The 14,290-nt window shown below is 41.5% G+C and overlaps 1 protein-coding gene across 4 annotated transcripts in view; it reads right to left on the bottom strand.

Moving 5' to 3' along the window:
- The window catches only part of mtor (mechanistic target of rapamycin kinase), a 356,079-nt gene that overhangs the window by 271,108 nt on the left and 70,681 nt on the right, over positions 1–14,290 (bottom strand). For all 4 annotated transcript variants that reach the window (XM_072586719.1, XM_072586721.1, XM_072586722.1 and 1 more), the window contains exons 16-17: positions 13,759–13,851; positions 1,238–1,372 (exon numbers count right to left, since the gene is read on the bottom strand). In XM_072586719.1, the coding sequence (XP_072442820.1) occupies positions 1,238–1,372; positions 13,759–13,851 (228 nt within the window). The remainder of the gene's footprint in view (positions 1–1,237; positions 1,373–13,758; positions 13,852–14,290) is intronic.

The raw sequence follows: 14,290 nt of genomic DNA, 5'->3' as shown, positions 1-14,290 counted from the left end.
TCAGGAGCAAATCTGTTAACAGCAACTTACTTTTTTTCATACAACCTTTACAAATTAATATAGATTCATTCATCTATGCCTTCTGTAGATTAAACTATACAGTCAACTACTCACAACATCATTATGCAACACAGGTGGATAGTTACAAGTTTACACCTGGAGATTTTCTACATACCACAGTCATTTAGTGGTAGTGGTAGTAATCATCTGGGGTTGGTGGAGGTCATACGATGGGAAAACAAGAAATCAATTAAGTCATTTCTGTGTTGCTTTCATGTACTTGCTAGATGTTGACTTAAGATTAGGACCAAGGACCAGGTAACATGTTTATTGATCACACTCAAAGTCTGGAGATGATAGGAACATAGGAACAGAAATAGAGCATTTAACCCACTATTCACTACCCACTGCTTCACTATTCAATTGGATCATGGCTGATCATCCACCTCAGAGTCATTTTCCCCTCATTAACTCCATATTCCTTGCAGCACTTGTGCTAATTTTTTTTCTTTTGTGTAGACATCTAAGGTCCGTGCACAGCAGCAACTTCTGGAACTGGACATTAGTTCTGTAAGCAGCCTAGTACATCAATCACCATGAACAGACTCTTGGGGCAGCTGTGTGCACAAGCTTCTTAACTTAAAGAAAACATAAATTTCTGGAAGCTAATTACATGAAGAAACCAATCAGTTACAGTCTTGTACATATTCAAATTGTTGAGGTCTCACAGTTCTCCGAGGCAGAAAATTCCAAAAATTATGTCTAGTGTGAAAAAATCCTTCCTCTTTTGAGTTTTAAATGACCTACCCTCTAATCTGAAACCATGGCCCATAAATCCAGAATCAGCAACCAAGGAAACCATCCTATCTATGTCCACATGTCAAGCCCTGTGAGAATCCTGTAAGTTTCAGAACGGTTGCCCCCACATTCTACGAGACTCCAGACAACGCAGGTCCAATTTCTTCAATTTGATTCATGGTATGTACTGTCTTCAGGAGGCGGAGGAATAAAATACCAAATAATGGAAGAACCTTCATTATGGAAAATCTAGGTCATCCCTATCTCGGACAGGCACTCCGTCTGAGCATAGGGTCATGCAGCAATTGCAAAGGCAATCATTTGGGATCTCTACTTTATCAAAAAGATTGCTACATTCTTTCAAAGAAAAGGATCAGATGATTATACCTAAATCAATTACATAATGGCAGCCTATACTTTTATATGTTCTGTGCCTTACCTCTCTCCGAATGCCTTGGTTTTGTTCAGTCTTAAGAAAGTTCAGTAGAACTTCAAGGAGAGATGGATATTTCCTGTATGGTTCTACCACATACCCTGTGCAGGCAACCTGTTGTCCTAAGGTCCACAGCGCCACCTGTCCAATTCACACAGGAACAACAGCAGTTAACCTTATTTCTTGGACTGTGCTTTCAATAGTAGTATTATGTATTTCAACAGTACACTTAATTTTAAAAAAAGGGACAAGAGGTACATAGAGGAGAAGGGAGCAATGAGAGACAGGTGGAGGGGAGGAAAATGTGGAGAAAGGAGAGAAGAAAATGCAGGACAAAAGGGAAAATAGGGAGAGAAAAGAAAAAGCAATGGAGTGTGAGGGAAAGGCGGGGAACTTCGGGAAATAGAGGAGGATGACATAGGGAGAGAGAAGGGAACAGAATAGGGAGTGACAAGAAAGAAGCAAAATAAGAAAAATTGTTTCAACAAAATAAATCATGAACATAACCATTAATTTCCTTTGCATCAAGACAATGGAAAGCAGTGCAGTCTTAACATATTGGTTTAGTAAGCCAAAGCTCAGACTACTGATCTAGAGGCAAGAGTTCAAATTCCACCTTAGGAGCTGAGGACATTTTACTACTATTTTATGAATTAAATTGAAATGTCCAGGTTAGGTGATTTGGCCATGCTAAATTGCCTGTAGTGTTAGGTGAAGGGGTAAATGTAGAGAAATGGGTCTGGGTGGGCTGCTTTTCGGAGGGTTGGTGTGGACTTGTTGGGCTGAAGTGCCTGTTTCCACACTGTATCTATATCTATATCTATATCTGTAATAATCTCATCTGTTTCCTTACCCAATCTAGCCTACATATGTCTCCAAATATACACATGGATGACTCTCAACTGCCTTTTGGTATGGTTTTCCTTTATTGGTCAGAGCATTGAGTACAGGAGTTGGGAGGTCATGTTGCGGCTGTACAGGACATTGGTTAGGCCACTGTTGGAATATTGTGTGCAATTCTAGTATCCTTCCTATCAGAAAGATGTTGTGAAACTTGAAAGGGTTCAGAAAAGATCTACAAGGATGTTGCCAGGGTTGGAGGATCTGAGCTACAGGGAGAGGCTGAACAGGTTGGGGCTGTTTTCCCTGGAGCGTCGGAGGCTGAGGGGTGACCTTATAGAGGTTTACAAAATTATGAGGGGCACGGTTTGGATAAATAGACAAAGTCTTTTCTCTGGGGTCGTGGAGTCCAGAACTAGAGGGCATAGGTTTAGGGTGAGGGGGGAAAGATACAAAAGACACCTAAGGGGTAACTTTTTCACGGAGAGGGTGGTACGTGTATGGAATGAGCTGCCAGAGGATATGGTGGAGGCTGGTACAACTGCAACATTTAAGAGGCATTTGGATGGGTATATGAATAGGAAGGATTTGGAGGAATATGGGCCGGGTGCTGGCAGGTGGGATGGAATATCTAGTCGGGATGGACAGGTTGGACTGAAGGGTCCGTTTCCATGCTGTACATCTCCATGACTCTATAAGTGACAATTGTTGGCCTTGTCAGAGGTTCTCACATCCCATGAAAGAATTGAAATGGAAAACAAAACACTGTAGAAAAGCTGAAGACAAACAAAAACAGACACACCACCTAACATTAGCCTTGGTACTGGAAATAACAAAGCAACCACTACCCAGTCAGCCACATAAAATTCCACTCACTAACCAACATTTGAGAGCTACCATCAAAATTGGGATAACTGTCTTACAGACCAAAGTTCATTCATACTCACCAAACTATATCTTAAATGAGACTTACCCAGTTCGCCATTATCAATTGTGGTGTTCACTTTATGATAACAGAACTGGGATTTAATTTTTTAAAATTTATCCTTGGAACATGCAATCAACCCTGGCCTAGCCAATCTTTGCAAACAAAAACAGAAATTATTGGAAAAGCTCAGCAGGTCTAGCAGCATTTGTGAAGCGAAATCAGAGTTAATGTTTCGGGTCCAGTGACCATTCCTCAGAAGCCAACCTTCAATTGTTGCAGTTGTTGTGGGTATGTTCATTGAGCTGGGAATTTGGATTGCAGATGTTTCGTCCCCATTCTATCGTCCATAAGTCGGGAGTAAGGGGGTGTTTAGCCACCTTCTTGATTCATTGCAATCAATGCAAGGTAGGTATACTTCACAGTGCTGTTACAAGGGAGTTCCAGAATTTTGATTGATCTGTAACTACCTATATATACTCATCTTTGACTCAAATTTATTCATATTTTTATGTATCAGCCTTGGATCAGTTGGCAGCACACTTAACCCCTAGTTAAACAGTTCTGATTTCAAGTCCTGCCCTACAACATTTAAGTTGACATTCCAGTGCAGCACTAAGGGAGCATTAAACTGTTGGTGCATCATCTTTCAAAAACATTAAACTGAGGTTCCACCTGCCCCATAAAGCAATAGACACCTAAGGGGCAACTTTTTCACGCAGAGGGTGGTACATGTATGGAATGAGCTGCCAGAGGATATGGTGGAGGTTGGTACAATTACAGCGTATCACAGAAACTGAAACACTCTGGCCAATATTTCTCTGTCAATCAGTAACTCAGACATAAATTATCCGGTAACTGGTACACTTTTTTAAAAGAAGATTCATTCATGGATATGGGAACCTCTGGCAAGGCCAACAACATTGCCCATTACTAATTTCTCAGAGGACAGCAAAGAGTCAGCCACTTGGCTAAGAGTGAGGATTCAAATGTATGCCAGATCAGCTAAGGGTGGCAGATTTTGTTCCCTAAAAGGTATGAGTGATCCAGATGGTTTATAATGACAATTGACAGCGATTTTATGGTCATCCTTTAACCATCTTTTTATCCCAGACTTTTTATTGAATTCAAATTTCACTATCTGTTCAGGTAGGATTTAAATTCTTGTTCCCAGAACATTAGTGTGGTGCTGGAAAAGCATAGCAGGTCAGGCAGCTTCTGAGGAGCAGGAGAATCGACGTTTCATGCATAAGTCCTTCATCAGGAATGAGGCTCTCCTGATGAAGGGCTTAAGCCTGAAATGTCAATTGTCCTGCTCCTCGGAGGCTGCCTGAACTGATGCGCTTTTCCAGCACCACACTCTTAACTCTGATCTCCAGCATCTGCAGTCCTCACTTTCTCCTTCCCAGAACATTAGCCTGGGCTTCTGAATTAATGGTAAACTCATCCTGAGTTCCAAGTGTACTAAATTTACTAATTAGTCTACCATGCAGATCCTTGTCAAAGGCTTTACTAAAGTCCATGTAAACAATGTGTATTGCTCTGCCCTCATTAATTCTGGTTTCTTGCTCAAAAAACATGGTTTTCATTTGTAAGATTGCCCACATATGCAAAAAAACGCAGATCAATCGAACCTGAACAATTACTACCCCTTAGTCTACTTTTGATGATCAGTAACCTGATGAAAAGTGCAATCAGCAATAGTGCTATAAAGCAGCCATAAGACCAGAAGAAATAGGAAATCAAAAAGTGAAATCAGCAGGTCAGACAGCATCCGAGGAGCAGGACAGTCGACTGTTTCGGGCATAATCCCTTCATCAGGAATATGGGGAGAGGGGGGCGGAAAAGGGATCTGAGAGATAAATAGGAGGGTGAGGGTAGGTGGAAAGGTAGCTAGGAAGGAGATAGTAGATGCAGGTGGGGGCGTGATAATGATAGGTCGGATGGGAGGGTGGAGCAGATAGGTTAGATGATGGATAGGCAGGACAGTTCAGGAGTTGAGTCCCTCCAACTTAGCACCGCCCTTTTCAACTGTCCCACCTGACCATCTTCATTCTCAAATATCCACTCCACCCTCCTCTCTGACCCATCACTATCACATTCCACCTGCATCTACCTATCGCCTTCCCAGCTACCTTGCCCCCACCCCTCCTATTTATCTCACAGCCCCCTTTACCCCATCCTACATTACCGATGAAGGGTTTTTGCCTGAAATGGTGACGCTCTTGTTCCTCAAATACTGCCTTACCTGATGTGCTTTTCCAGCACCACACTTTTCAACTCTGATCTCCAGCATCTGCAGTCCTCACTTTCTCCTAATTATAACAAATAGAAACACCAATGCCAGGCAATGACCAAGTCCAACAAGAGACAATCTAACCATTGTCCCTTGACATTCAATGGCATTACCATCATGGAATCCCTAACCAACAATATCTTGTGGGTTACCATTGACGAGAAACTGAACTGGACTAATCATATAAATACAGTGGCTACAAGAGCAGCTCAGAGGCTAGGAATACTGCAGCAAATAATTCAACTTTTGACTCCCTAAAGCCTGTCCACCATCTACAAGGCACATGTAAGGAGTGTGATGGAAGACTCCTCACTTGCCTGGACAGGTGCAACTCCAAAAACACTCAAGCAGCTCAACAAAGCAGGCAGCTTGACTGGCACCACATCCACAAACATTCATTCCCTCCACCACTGATGCTCAGAATCAGCAGCGTGTACCACCACTGATGCTTAGTAACAGCAGCGTGTACCATCTACAAGATGCACTGTAGGTATTCACGAAAGATCCTTAGACAGACCTTCCAACTCACCACTACTTCCATCTCGAAGGGCAGGAGCAGCAGATGCATGGGAACACCATCACCTGCAAGGTCCCCTCCCAACACTTACTGTCCTGATTTGGTAATCTATCACCATTCCTGCAGTGTCGTGGTGTCAAAATTCTGGAACTATCTTCCTAATGACATTGTGTGTCTACCTACAACATAGGGTACAGTGATTCAAGGAGACAACTCATCATCAACTTCTGAAGGGCAACCAGGGACACGCAACACATGCCCCCAGTCAGGGGGACACCCAATCCCTGAATGAATTAAAAGCTATTGAACAGCTGGAAAACTCTAGTAAGCAGCCCATTAGATAACCAAATAAAAACCAAAAGGACTGCGGATGCTATAAATCAAAGACTACAACAGAAATTGCTGGAAAATCTCAGCAGATCTGGCAGCACGCGTGGAGGGAAACCAGACCAATGCCCAGGTCAAGTGGCCATGCCACAGGTCAAGTGCACACCCCCTCTCCCCACCAACCACATCCTAAACTCAGTTCTGAGGAGGGGTTACTCAACCTGAAATGCCAACTCCAAGCTCTCCCCACAGATGCTGCCACTGAGGCGGCACAGTGGCTCAGTGGTTAGCACTGCTGCCTCACAGTGCCAGGGACCCGGGTTCGATTCCAGCCCCGGATGACTGTGTGTGGAGTTTGCACCATTCTCCCCGTGTCTATGTGGGTTTCCTCCGGGTGCTCCAGTTTCCTCCCACAGTCCAAAGATGTGCGAGTCAGGTGAATTGGTCATGCTAAATTGCCCCTAAAGTTAGGTGCATTAGTTGGGGGGAACGGGTCTGGCTGGGGTTACTCTTCAGAGAGTCAGTGTCGACTAGTTGGACCGAAGGGCCTGTTTCCATACTGTAGGGAATCTAATCTAATCTATTCTAGATATCCATCCCATAGTGGTAGGTCTTTCAATGTCAATCAATCTGTGGGACAATTTAAGTCAGATGCTAACAGCCAAATTGACAGTAATGACCACAACAGGGACTCAACAGGATTCTTTGCCCCAACTAACACTGTCAATGTTGTCATTTTTCAAAGGTAGGAAAATCATAATCAGTTGAACTAACTGATGCTTCTGCAAGCATCCTCTTCTATAAATCTCCCATGAATTACACTTTATCACACATGATCGACTGATTGTACTGCCTTGAATGTTAATAAGAATCCTTAATACGGTGCAATCTTTAATGTGCCACAACTTGCTGGAAAATCTCAGCAGATCTGGCAAAAGAATCTTCAACAAAATTTTTTCATTGCAGCAGAGCGTAATGAAAGTGGTTGGTCTTTGTCAAATATATGGTGAAAATAAGTTCACGCACTGAGCTTGAAGGTTTGTTTTCAGATGTTTCGTCACCATACAAGGTAACGTCAGTGGTGAGAGTCTCTGGGGAAGCGCTGGTGGCATGTCCCACCTCTCTGTTTATAGGTCTTGGTTTCTTAAGGTGGGTGATGTCATTTCCAGTTTTTTTTTCCCCCAAGGGAAGGTAGATAGGATCTAAGTCAATGTGTTTATTGGCATTACCCACCTTAAGAAACCAAGACCCATAAACAGAAAAGTGGGACATACTACCAGCGCTTCCCCAGAGACTCGCACCGATGAGGTTACCTTGTAAGGTTACGAAACGTCTGAAAACAAACCTTCAAGCTCAGTGTGCTAACTTACAGACTTAACACCAATCTGAGCTACAAGTCTTCACAAAAGGTGAGAATAAGTTGTCTCTTTCCCTGTTTAATGGGAGAATGGAGCAGGAGCCCCTAAGCAGAGATCACCAAAGGTTAGGAACCAGTGATGTGCATTTCAGGTACAGATGAAAGGTGAAGCTTGCAGGAACAAGTGTTTTCTGTGAATCACACTTCAATCTTTACCTTAGGATTAGTGTGCCCAGCATACTTGCCGTACAAAGTGAATTAACTTTATCTGTACAGCAACTACAATTTGAAAGATGCAAGATTATTGATGTGAAATTTTTACTTTTAGAACTCCGTACAGATCCGAAATGGTTCAGTCAAGCAGAGAAATATAGTTCACGGAACTTATTCCTTTCCTGGTATACTTAGTAAGTTTGCAGATGGCACCAAAATTGGAAGTGTAGTGGACAGCGAAGAAGGTTACCTCAGATTACAATGGGATCTTGATCAGATGGCCACTAGGTTGAGAAGTGGCAGATGGAGTTTAATTTAGATAAATGCGAGGTGCTGCATTTTGGGAAAGCAAATCTTAGTAGGACTTATACACTTAATGGTAAGGTCCTAGGGAGTGTTACTGAACAAAGAGACCTTGGAGTGTAAGTTCATAGCTCCTTGAAAGGAGTCGCAGGTAGATAGGATAGTGAAGGAGGTGGTTGGTATGCTTTCCTTTATTGGTCAGAGTATTGAGCACAAGAGTTGGGAGGAATGTTGCGGCTGTACGGGACATTGGTTAGGCCACTGTTGGAATATTGTGTGCAATTCTGGTCTCCTTCCTATCGGAAAGATGTGAAACTTGAGAGGGTTCAGAAAAGATTTACAAGGATGTTGCCAGGATTGGAGGATTTGAGCTATAGGGAGAGGTTGAATAGGCTGGGGCTGTTTTCCCTGGAGCTTCGGAGGCTGAGAGGTGACCTTATTGAGGTTTATAAAATCATGAGGGGCTTGGATAGGATAAATAGACAAAGTCTTTTCCCTGGGATTGGGGAGTCCAGAACTAGAGGGCATAGGTTTAGGGTGAGAGGGGAAAGATATAAAAGGGACCTGGAGGCAATCTTTTCACGCAGACGCTGGTACGTGTACAGAATGAACTGCCAGAGTAAGTGAAGGAGGCTAGTACAATTCCAACATTTAAAAGGCATTTGGATGGGTATATGATTAGAAAGGATTCGGAGGGATACTGGCAGGTGGGACTAGATTGGGTTGGGATATCTGGTCGGTATGGACGAGTTGGACCGAAGGGTCTGTTTCCGTGCTGTAAATCTCCATAACTCTAAGTCATGAGCATAGAAACCACAACATAAATGATGGTATAAATGGAATTTAATCATGAGGCAGTATGTTATTGTGGAATTCAATTGCATGAACATCTTAATACCTTACTATGCAGTTCTTACAATACTGTAAGTCTGAAGAGAAATATAATGCATCCAAGTGACTGACTTTTCTTGCCAGTGCAAAAGCACCATCATCTTTCCAGTTCAGTAAGCTGAGACCAGGGTGCTTTTGGCATCTTTATATTTTGGGTTTTTATTCGAGATAATTTCCTAATCTTCAGGAAATTATCAGAACTCCACTAGTCAAGCCTGCTCTGAGTTTGTGTTTTAACCTACCTTTCAGTGGATTACAAACAGCCTGAGTGCTAAGCTGCCAAACAGACTTATTTCACAGGCAATAATGAAGTAAACTGAAGCAATAAAACACTGTAGGCAATTACAGTCAGAACTAAAAAGATAGGAAAAAAATAACAGTAGTTACATATTAAACTACAATGATAACAAGGTTCAACATTCACATTGCAAAAGCTTCAGCTGTTATGGTTAAAACCAAGTAAGAGCGAGTGGAATAACTGCATTATGACAGAGAACATAAAACTGCGAGTCTTTCTTTAAAGACATCAGGCTGAATTACACAGTCAGAGTCGTGGAGTCCTACAGCACCAAGACAGGCCCTTTCGCCCAAACTGGTCCATGCCGACCAAAATGTCCATCCACACTCACCCAGTTTCCTGCACTTAGCCTATATTCTTCTAAGTTGAGAAGTGTGGCACTGGCAAAGCAATATCCTTCCAAACCTTCCCTATCCATGTATTTGTCTAAATGCCTTTTGAATTTTGTTAATGTACCTCAACCACTTCCGCTGGCAGCTTATTGCATATATATACTGCTCCTGTGTAAAAATGTTGCTCCTCAGGTTCCCTTTTATTCTTTCCCTTCCAACCTTAAACTGATGCCTTCTAGCCCTTGATTCCCCAATCCTGGGGGGAAAAAAAAACTGAGTGCATTCATACATTTCTATGAGATTCCCCCCTCAGTCTCTTATGCTCTAAAGAAAAAAGTTCTAGCTTGTCCCACCTCTCCCCTTAACCCAGACCATTGAGCCCTGGCAATATCCTTTTAAGTTTCTTCTGCACTCTTTCCAGTTTAATAACATCTTTCCTGTAGCAAGGTGACCAAAGTTGAACACAATATTCCAAGTGCAGCCTCACCAATGTCCTGTACAACTGCAGCATAACTTCCCAACTTCTATACTCAATGCCCTGACTGAAGGTCAATGTACCAAAAGCCTTCTTCACTGCTCTGTCTACCCATGACTCCATTTTCAGAGAACTGTGCACCTGAACTCCAAGATCCCTCTGTTCCACTACCCTCCTTAAGGCACTACCATTCACCATGAAACTCCTACCTTGATTTGACTTTCCAAAATGCAACATTTTACACTTATCTATATTAAACTCCATTTGCTACTTCTTGACCCACTTCCCCAGTTGATCAAGTTCCTGCTGCAATTTCTGATAAGCTTCCTCACTGTCCACATACTGCCTATTTTAGAGTCATCTGCAAACTTACTAATCATGCTTTGGACATTCTCATCCAAATCATTGATTATGGACAACAAACAGCAATGGACCCAGCACTGTCCTGAGGCACTCCATTAGTCACAGGCCTCCAGTCTGACACGCATCCTTCCACTTTTACCTACTTCCTATCATCAAGTCAACTGTGGATCCAATTTGCCAGCTCCCTCTGGAATTTAGGTAATCTAACTTTCCAGAACAGCCTCCCAAGTGGAACCTTATCAAAGACCTTACTGAAATCCATATAGACTACGTCTACTGCTCTGTTCTCATCAACCTTTCTGGTCACCTCATTAAAGGACTCTTAACAAATTTGAGGGGCATGATCTCCCACGCACAAAGCCATGCTGACGATTCCTAATCGAACCCTGTCTTTCCAATATCTTATATGATTAGATTCCCTACAGTATGGAAACATGCCCCTTTGCCCAACAAGTTCATACCGCCTCTCTGAAGAGTAACCCACCCAGACCCATTCCCCTAACCTATATTTACTCCTGACTAATGCACCTAATACAATGGGCAATTTAGCATGGCCAAGTCACCTGACCCATACACCTTTTGGATTATGGGAGGAAACCAGAGCATCCGGAGGAAACCTACACAGACAGGGGTAGAATGTCTGTGTACAGTTTGCACAATCACCCGAGGTGGGATTTGAACCCAGGTTCCTGGCGCTGTGAGGCGGTGCGGTGGCTCAGTGGTTAGCACTGCTGCCTCCCAGCACCTGGGATCCAGATTAGGCGAATTGGCCATGCTAAATTGCCCATAGTGTTAGTCAGAGGGAAATGGGTCTGGATGTGGTACTCTTCAGAGGGTCGGTGTGGACTTGTTGGGCCAAAGGGCCTGTTTCCACACTGTAGGGAATCTAACATAAAAATATGCAAGGCTTGTGAAGGTTTATAGCTCAGGTTGAGGTTTAGGGTGTAGGTTTGCTCGCTGAACTGTAGGTTTGATGGATATTAAACCTACAGCTCAGCTAGCAAACCTACACCCTAAACATAAAAATGTGTGTTAAATTTAAAATTTATGCTGGTTTCTCAAATAGCTGAAATTTTAATTGTTCAGTCTTTTCTTACTTATAAACTCTCTCAATTTCCCAACAGCAATTTTAGATCCTCACTAAAATTTCAAAGAATTGCTTATCACTATATACTGAGGAAGACAGGACTGGAAGATTCTGCATGCAATTATTAAAGTTCATCTTAAACAATGAAGTTAAAAGGACTACAAACATTTCCAACTTCCAAAAACTAAATTTTAAACTGACTGTCAAATGTGCCTCTTCAAGCTCATCCAATTTCTAATGTTTCAAGTCTCTGCCGTAAATGAATCTCGCATTAAATCATGTGTTTACCATTGCAATCTACACAAGACTATCAATCAAGAAGATTACCAAATCTGCTGAGAGAATAAACATCTGGAACCATCATTGGTGAGATAGACATTGTGCAGTAAATCTCTTGCATTTACCATACATTTCAAGTTCAGCAGTCTCTGCCTGTCACTGTGGAAAGCACCCGTGGAAACCAGGTGTTTTCTCTGTAGGGATGATTTCCAATCTCGCCTAACCCAAGCCACATATCTGCTGAAAAAACGATTTCACATTACGTTGAGTGTGTTCTGAAATAATTTCTGTTCATCTATCCATGTTTCTTGATGGAGATGAAGATTTAACAGGCAAAGAAGAAAAGTAAAAAGGAGTGTCTGGAATTTGTAACTTTAAAATAGCACGATTATCACTATTACAGTGTATGCCCCCAATACATGAATAATAGCCTACAGCATTCTGTGCATGCAAGGTTTGATGTGGAAGTGCAAACAACTGTTGTGAAGTTGATCACATTAGGAATTCTAATGTTTCAGGTACATATTTCATGCATATCAGTCTGCATTCATTTACTGAGAGTTTCCAAATTTAGAGTGGTTAACAAAGCTTGAAACATCTACCTTTCCTCTTTATCTAGTGCAGTGCACAAGACATTGAAAACTGACATTTAATTGGTAAATGTCCTTTGTTAGATGGCTGCAGATATCTATTTGAACACTATTCATCACAAAACATAAAATTAAGTAATAAAATGGTTTCAATTTAAAGTACAAGCAAGAAAAATCGCTGTATTAGCTTGCTGCTTTAAAATATCATATAAATAAATGTGCCAGATACAAAGTTCAGAGTGTTGCAGTAATACACTGGTACTATAAGGAATGGCAAAGTTTGACATTCATTCTATATTGTACAATGTATTTTATACTAAATTCAATGTTTAAGAAAATCCTCAGTGAGTCTCTGCATGTCATAAAAACAGCCACAGAAATATAAAGATTTGATGTTGTGACTTAATGCACAACCACTCATGGGGCTCCATCTAGCAGTGACATTGGCTACGAATGCAACCTTGCTTTTGTCTTCAGTGGTATGGTACAACTAAATGATATTTTTCCACTACACAAATAAGCTAGACAAGTTAGGTCATTACTCACTTCCAACTATGCATACAAAAAAAAACGAAATTCACAAAGGATTGTTAATGACTGGAAAAGTAACTTGTTTTCAGCCCTGACAGATAAAAGAGGACTTGAGCCAATTTTCCTATCACGCCTCTGTGCAAGAGCAGTGCACTAAGAATTCCTGTTATGACACGCATGAGGCACCCTAAGGGCAGACCAGTCTCCAGGGCAGGAATGTGAAGCACAGCTGCTCGCGTCCCATTGCTGATCAATCTCTCATGTTGCCAGAAACCCACAGCAAACATAAGCAGAAATTGGAAATTAAGTTCCAGATCATCAACTGGGTTGATCTTCAAAACAAACGGGCCATATACTTCTCCAGAATATCTGAAGCTGTATTGAGGTCACAAAAGCCTCAATTACCATTGTCATGGATTGTGAGAATCCAAATTAAAAACCATTTCACATTAAACTTCATTGGAAAAAAGTGAACATACAGAATCATGTTGATTTTGTCAGGCTTCACAGCATTTACAATGGCAAAATTGAGTGCAAAGCAACAGAGAAAGTTTAACAAACTTTACCGTCTTCCCCATCTTAAAATTAGAACAAAATTCAGAACCAAATCCCAAATATTCACTTGAACCTTTGTATGAAGAGACAAAGAACACCAATAAAAGAATATTTATCCCATTAATCAAAATAATGTATACATTATCGTATAATTCAGAAGCCATCAGCAGCTGCAAGCATTACTTTGCAAAACCTTGATACACAAAGACACCTTCTACATAAAGTTTAAACTGTATTTTTTGCAAATGTAATACCTAGGCTTCTGTTTCACACCAAATCAGTACCAGAAAGCCATAACAGCACCTGCTGCATTTGTCAACCATGATTCTATTGCTAGGACAGTTTTACCTGTCTTTTTGCAAGTGAAGAGGAGTCCTGGAGCATGTCCATGATGATAGGAAATAGTTCATCCATCCACTTTCGCATTTCCAGTCCACTCACCTTCAGGGACAAACATCAACCACAATTTTTTTCTTAAGAAGGCTATACACTAATAAGCAGTTTTACATCATTCAAGCTTATAACAGGCCAATCATTATTTTATATTTGAGAAATACACTTGAAGACAAGTCATAAAATTAATGAAATATCTTCAACAACACAAGATGCCTTTTTTTTAAAAAATAGGGTTCAAGCCATACTCAATGACATTGCAGTGCAGAGCTGAGGAAATATGCATTGTCTGAAGTGCCATCTTGAGATAAGAAATTAAACCAAGACTCCTAACTGATTGTTAAGGTGGATATAAAAGGCAACATAGAACTCTTTGAAGATGAACTGAAGAGTTCTGAGAATGTACCAGCCAACATTTCTCCAATGCTACTGAAATTAATTAAACTTGTCACTTATTGCACTGTTCTTGTATAGTCTCATAGATGCA

Source organism: Chiloscyllium punctatum, chromosome 16 (assembly GCF_047496795.1).
Source record: "Chiloscyllium punctatum isolate Juve2018m chromosome 16, sChiPun1.3, whole genome shotgun sequence".
Classification (NCBI taxonomy): domain Eukaryota; kingdom Metazoa; phylum Chordata; class Chondrichthyes; order Orectolobiformes; family Hemiscylliidae; genus Chiloscyllium; species Chiloscyllium punctatum.
This window is presented reverse-complemented; position numbering and strand designations above follow the sequence as displayed.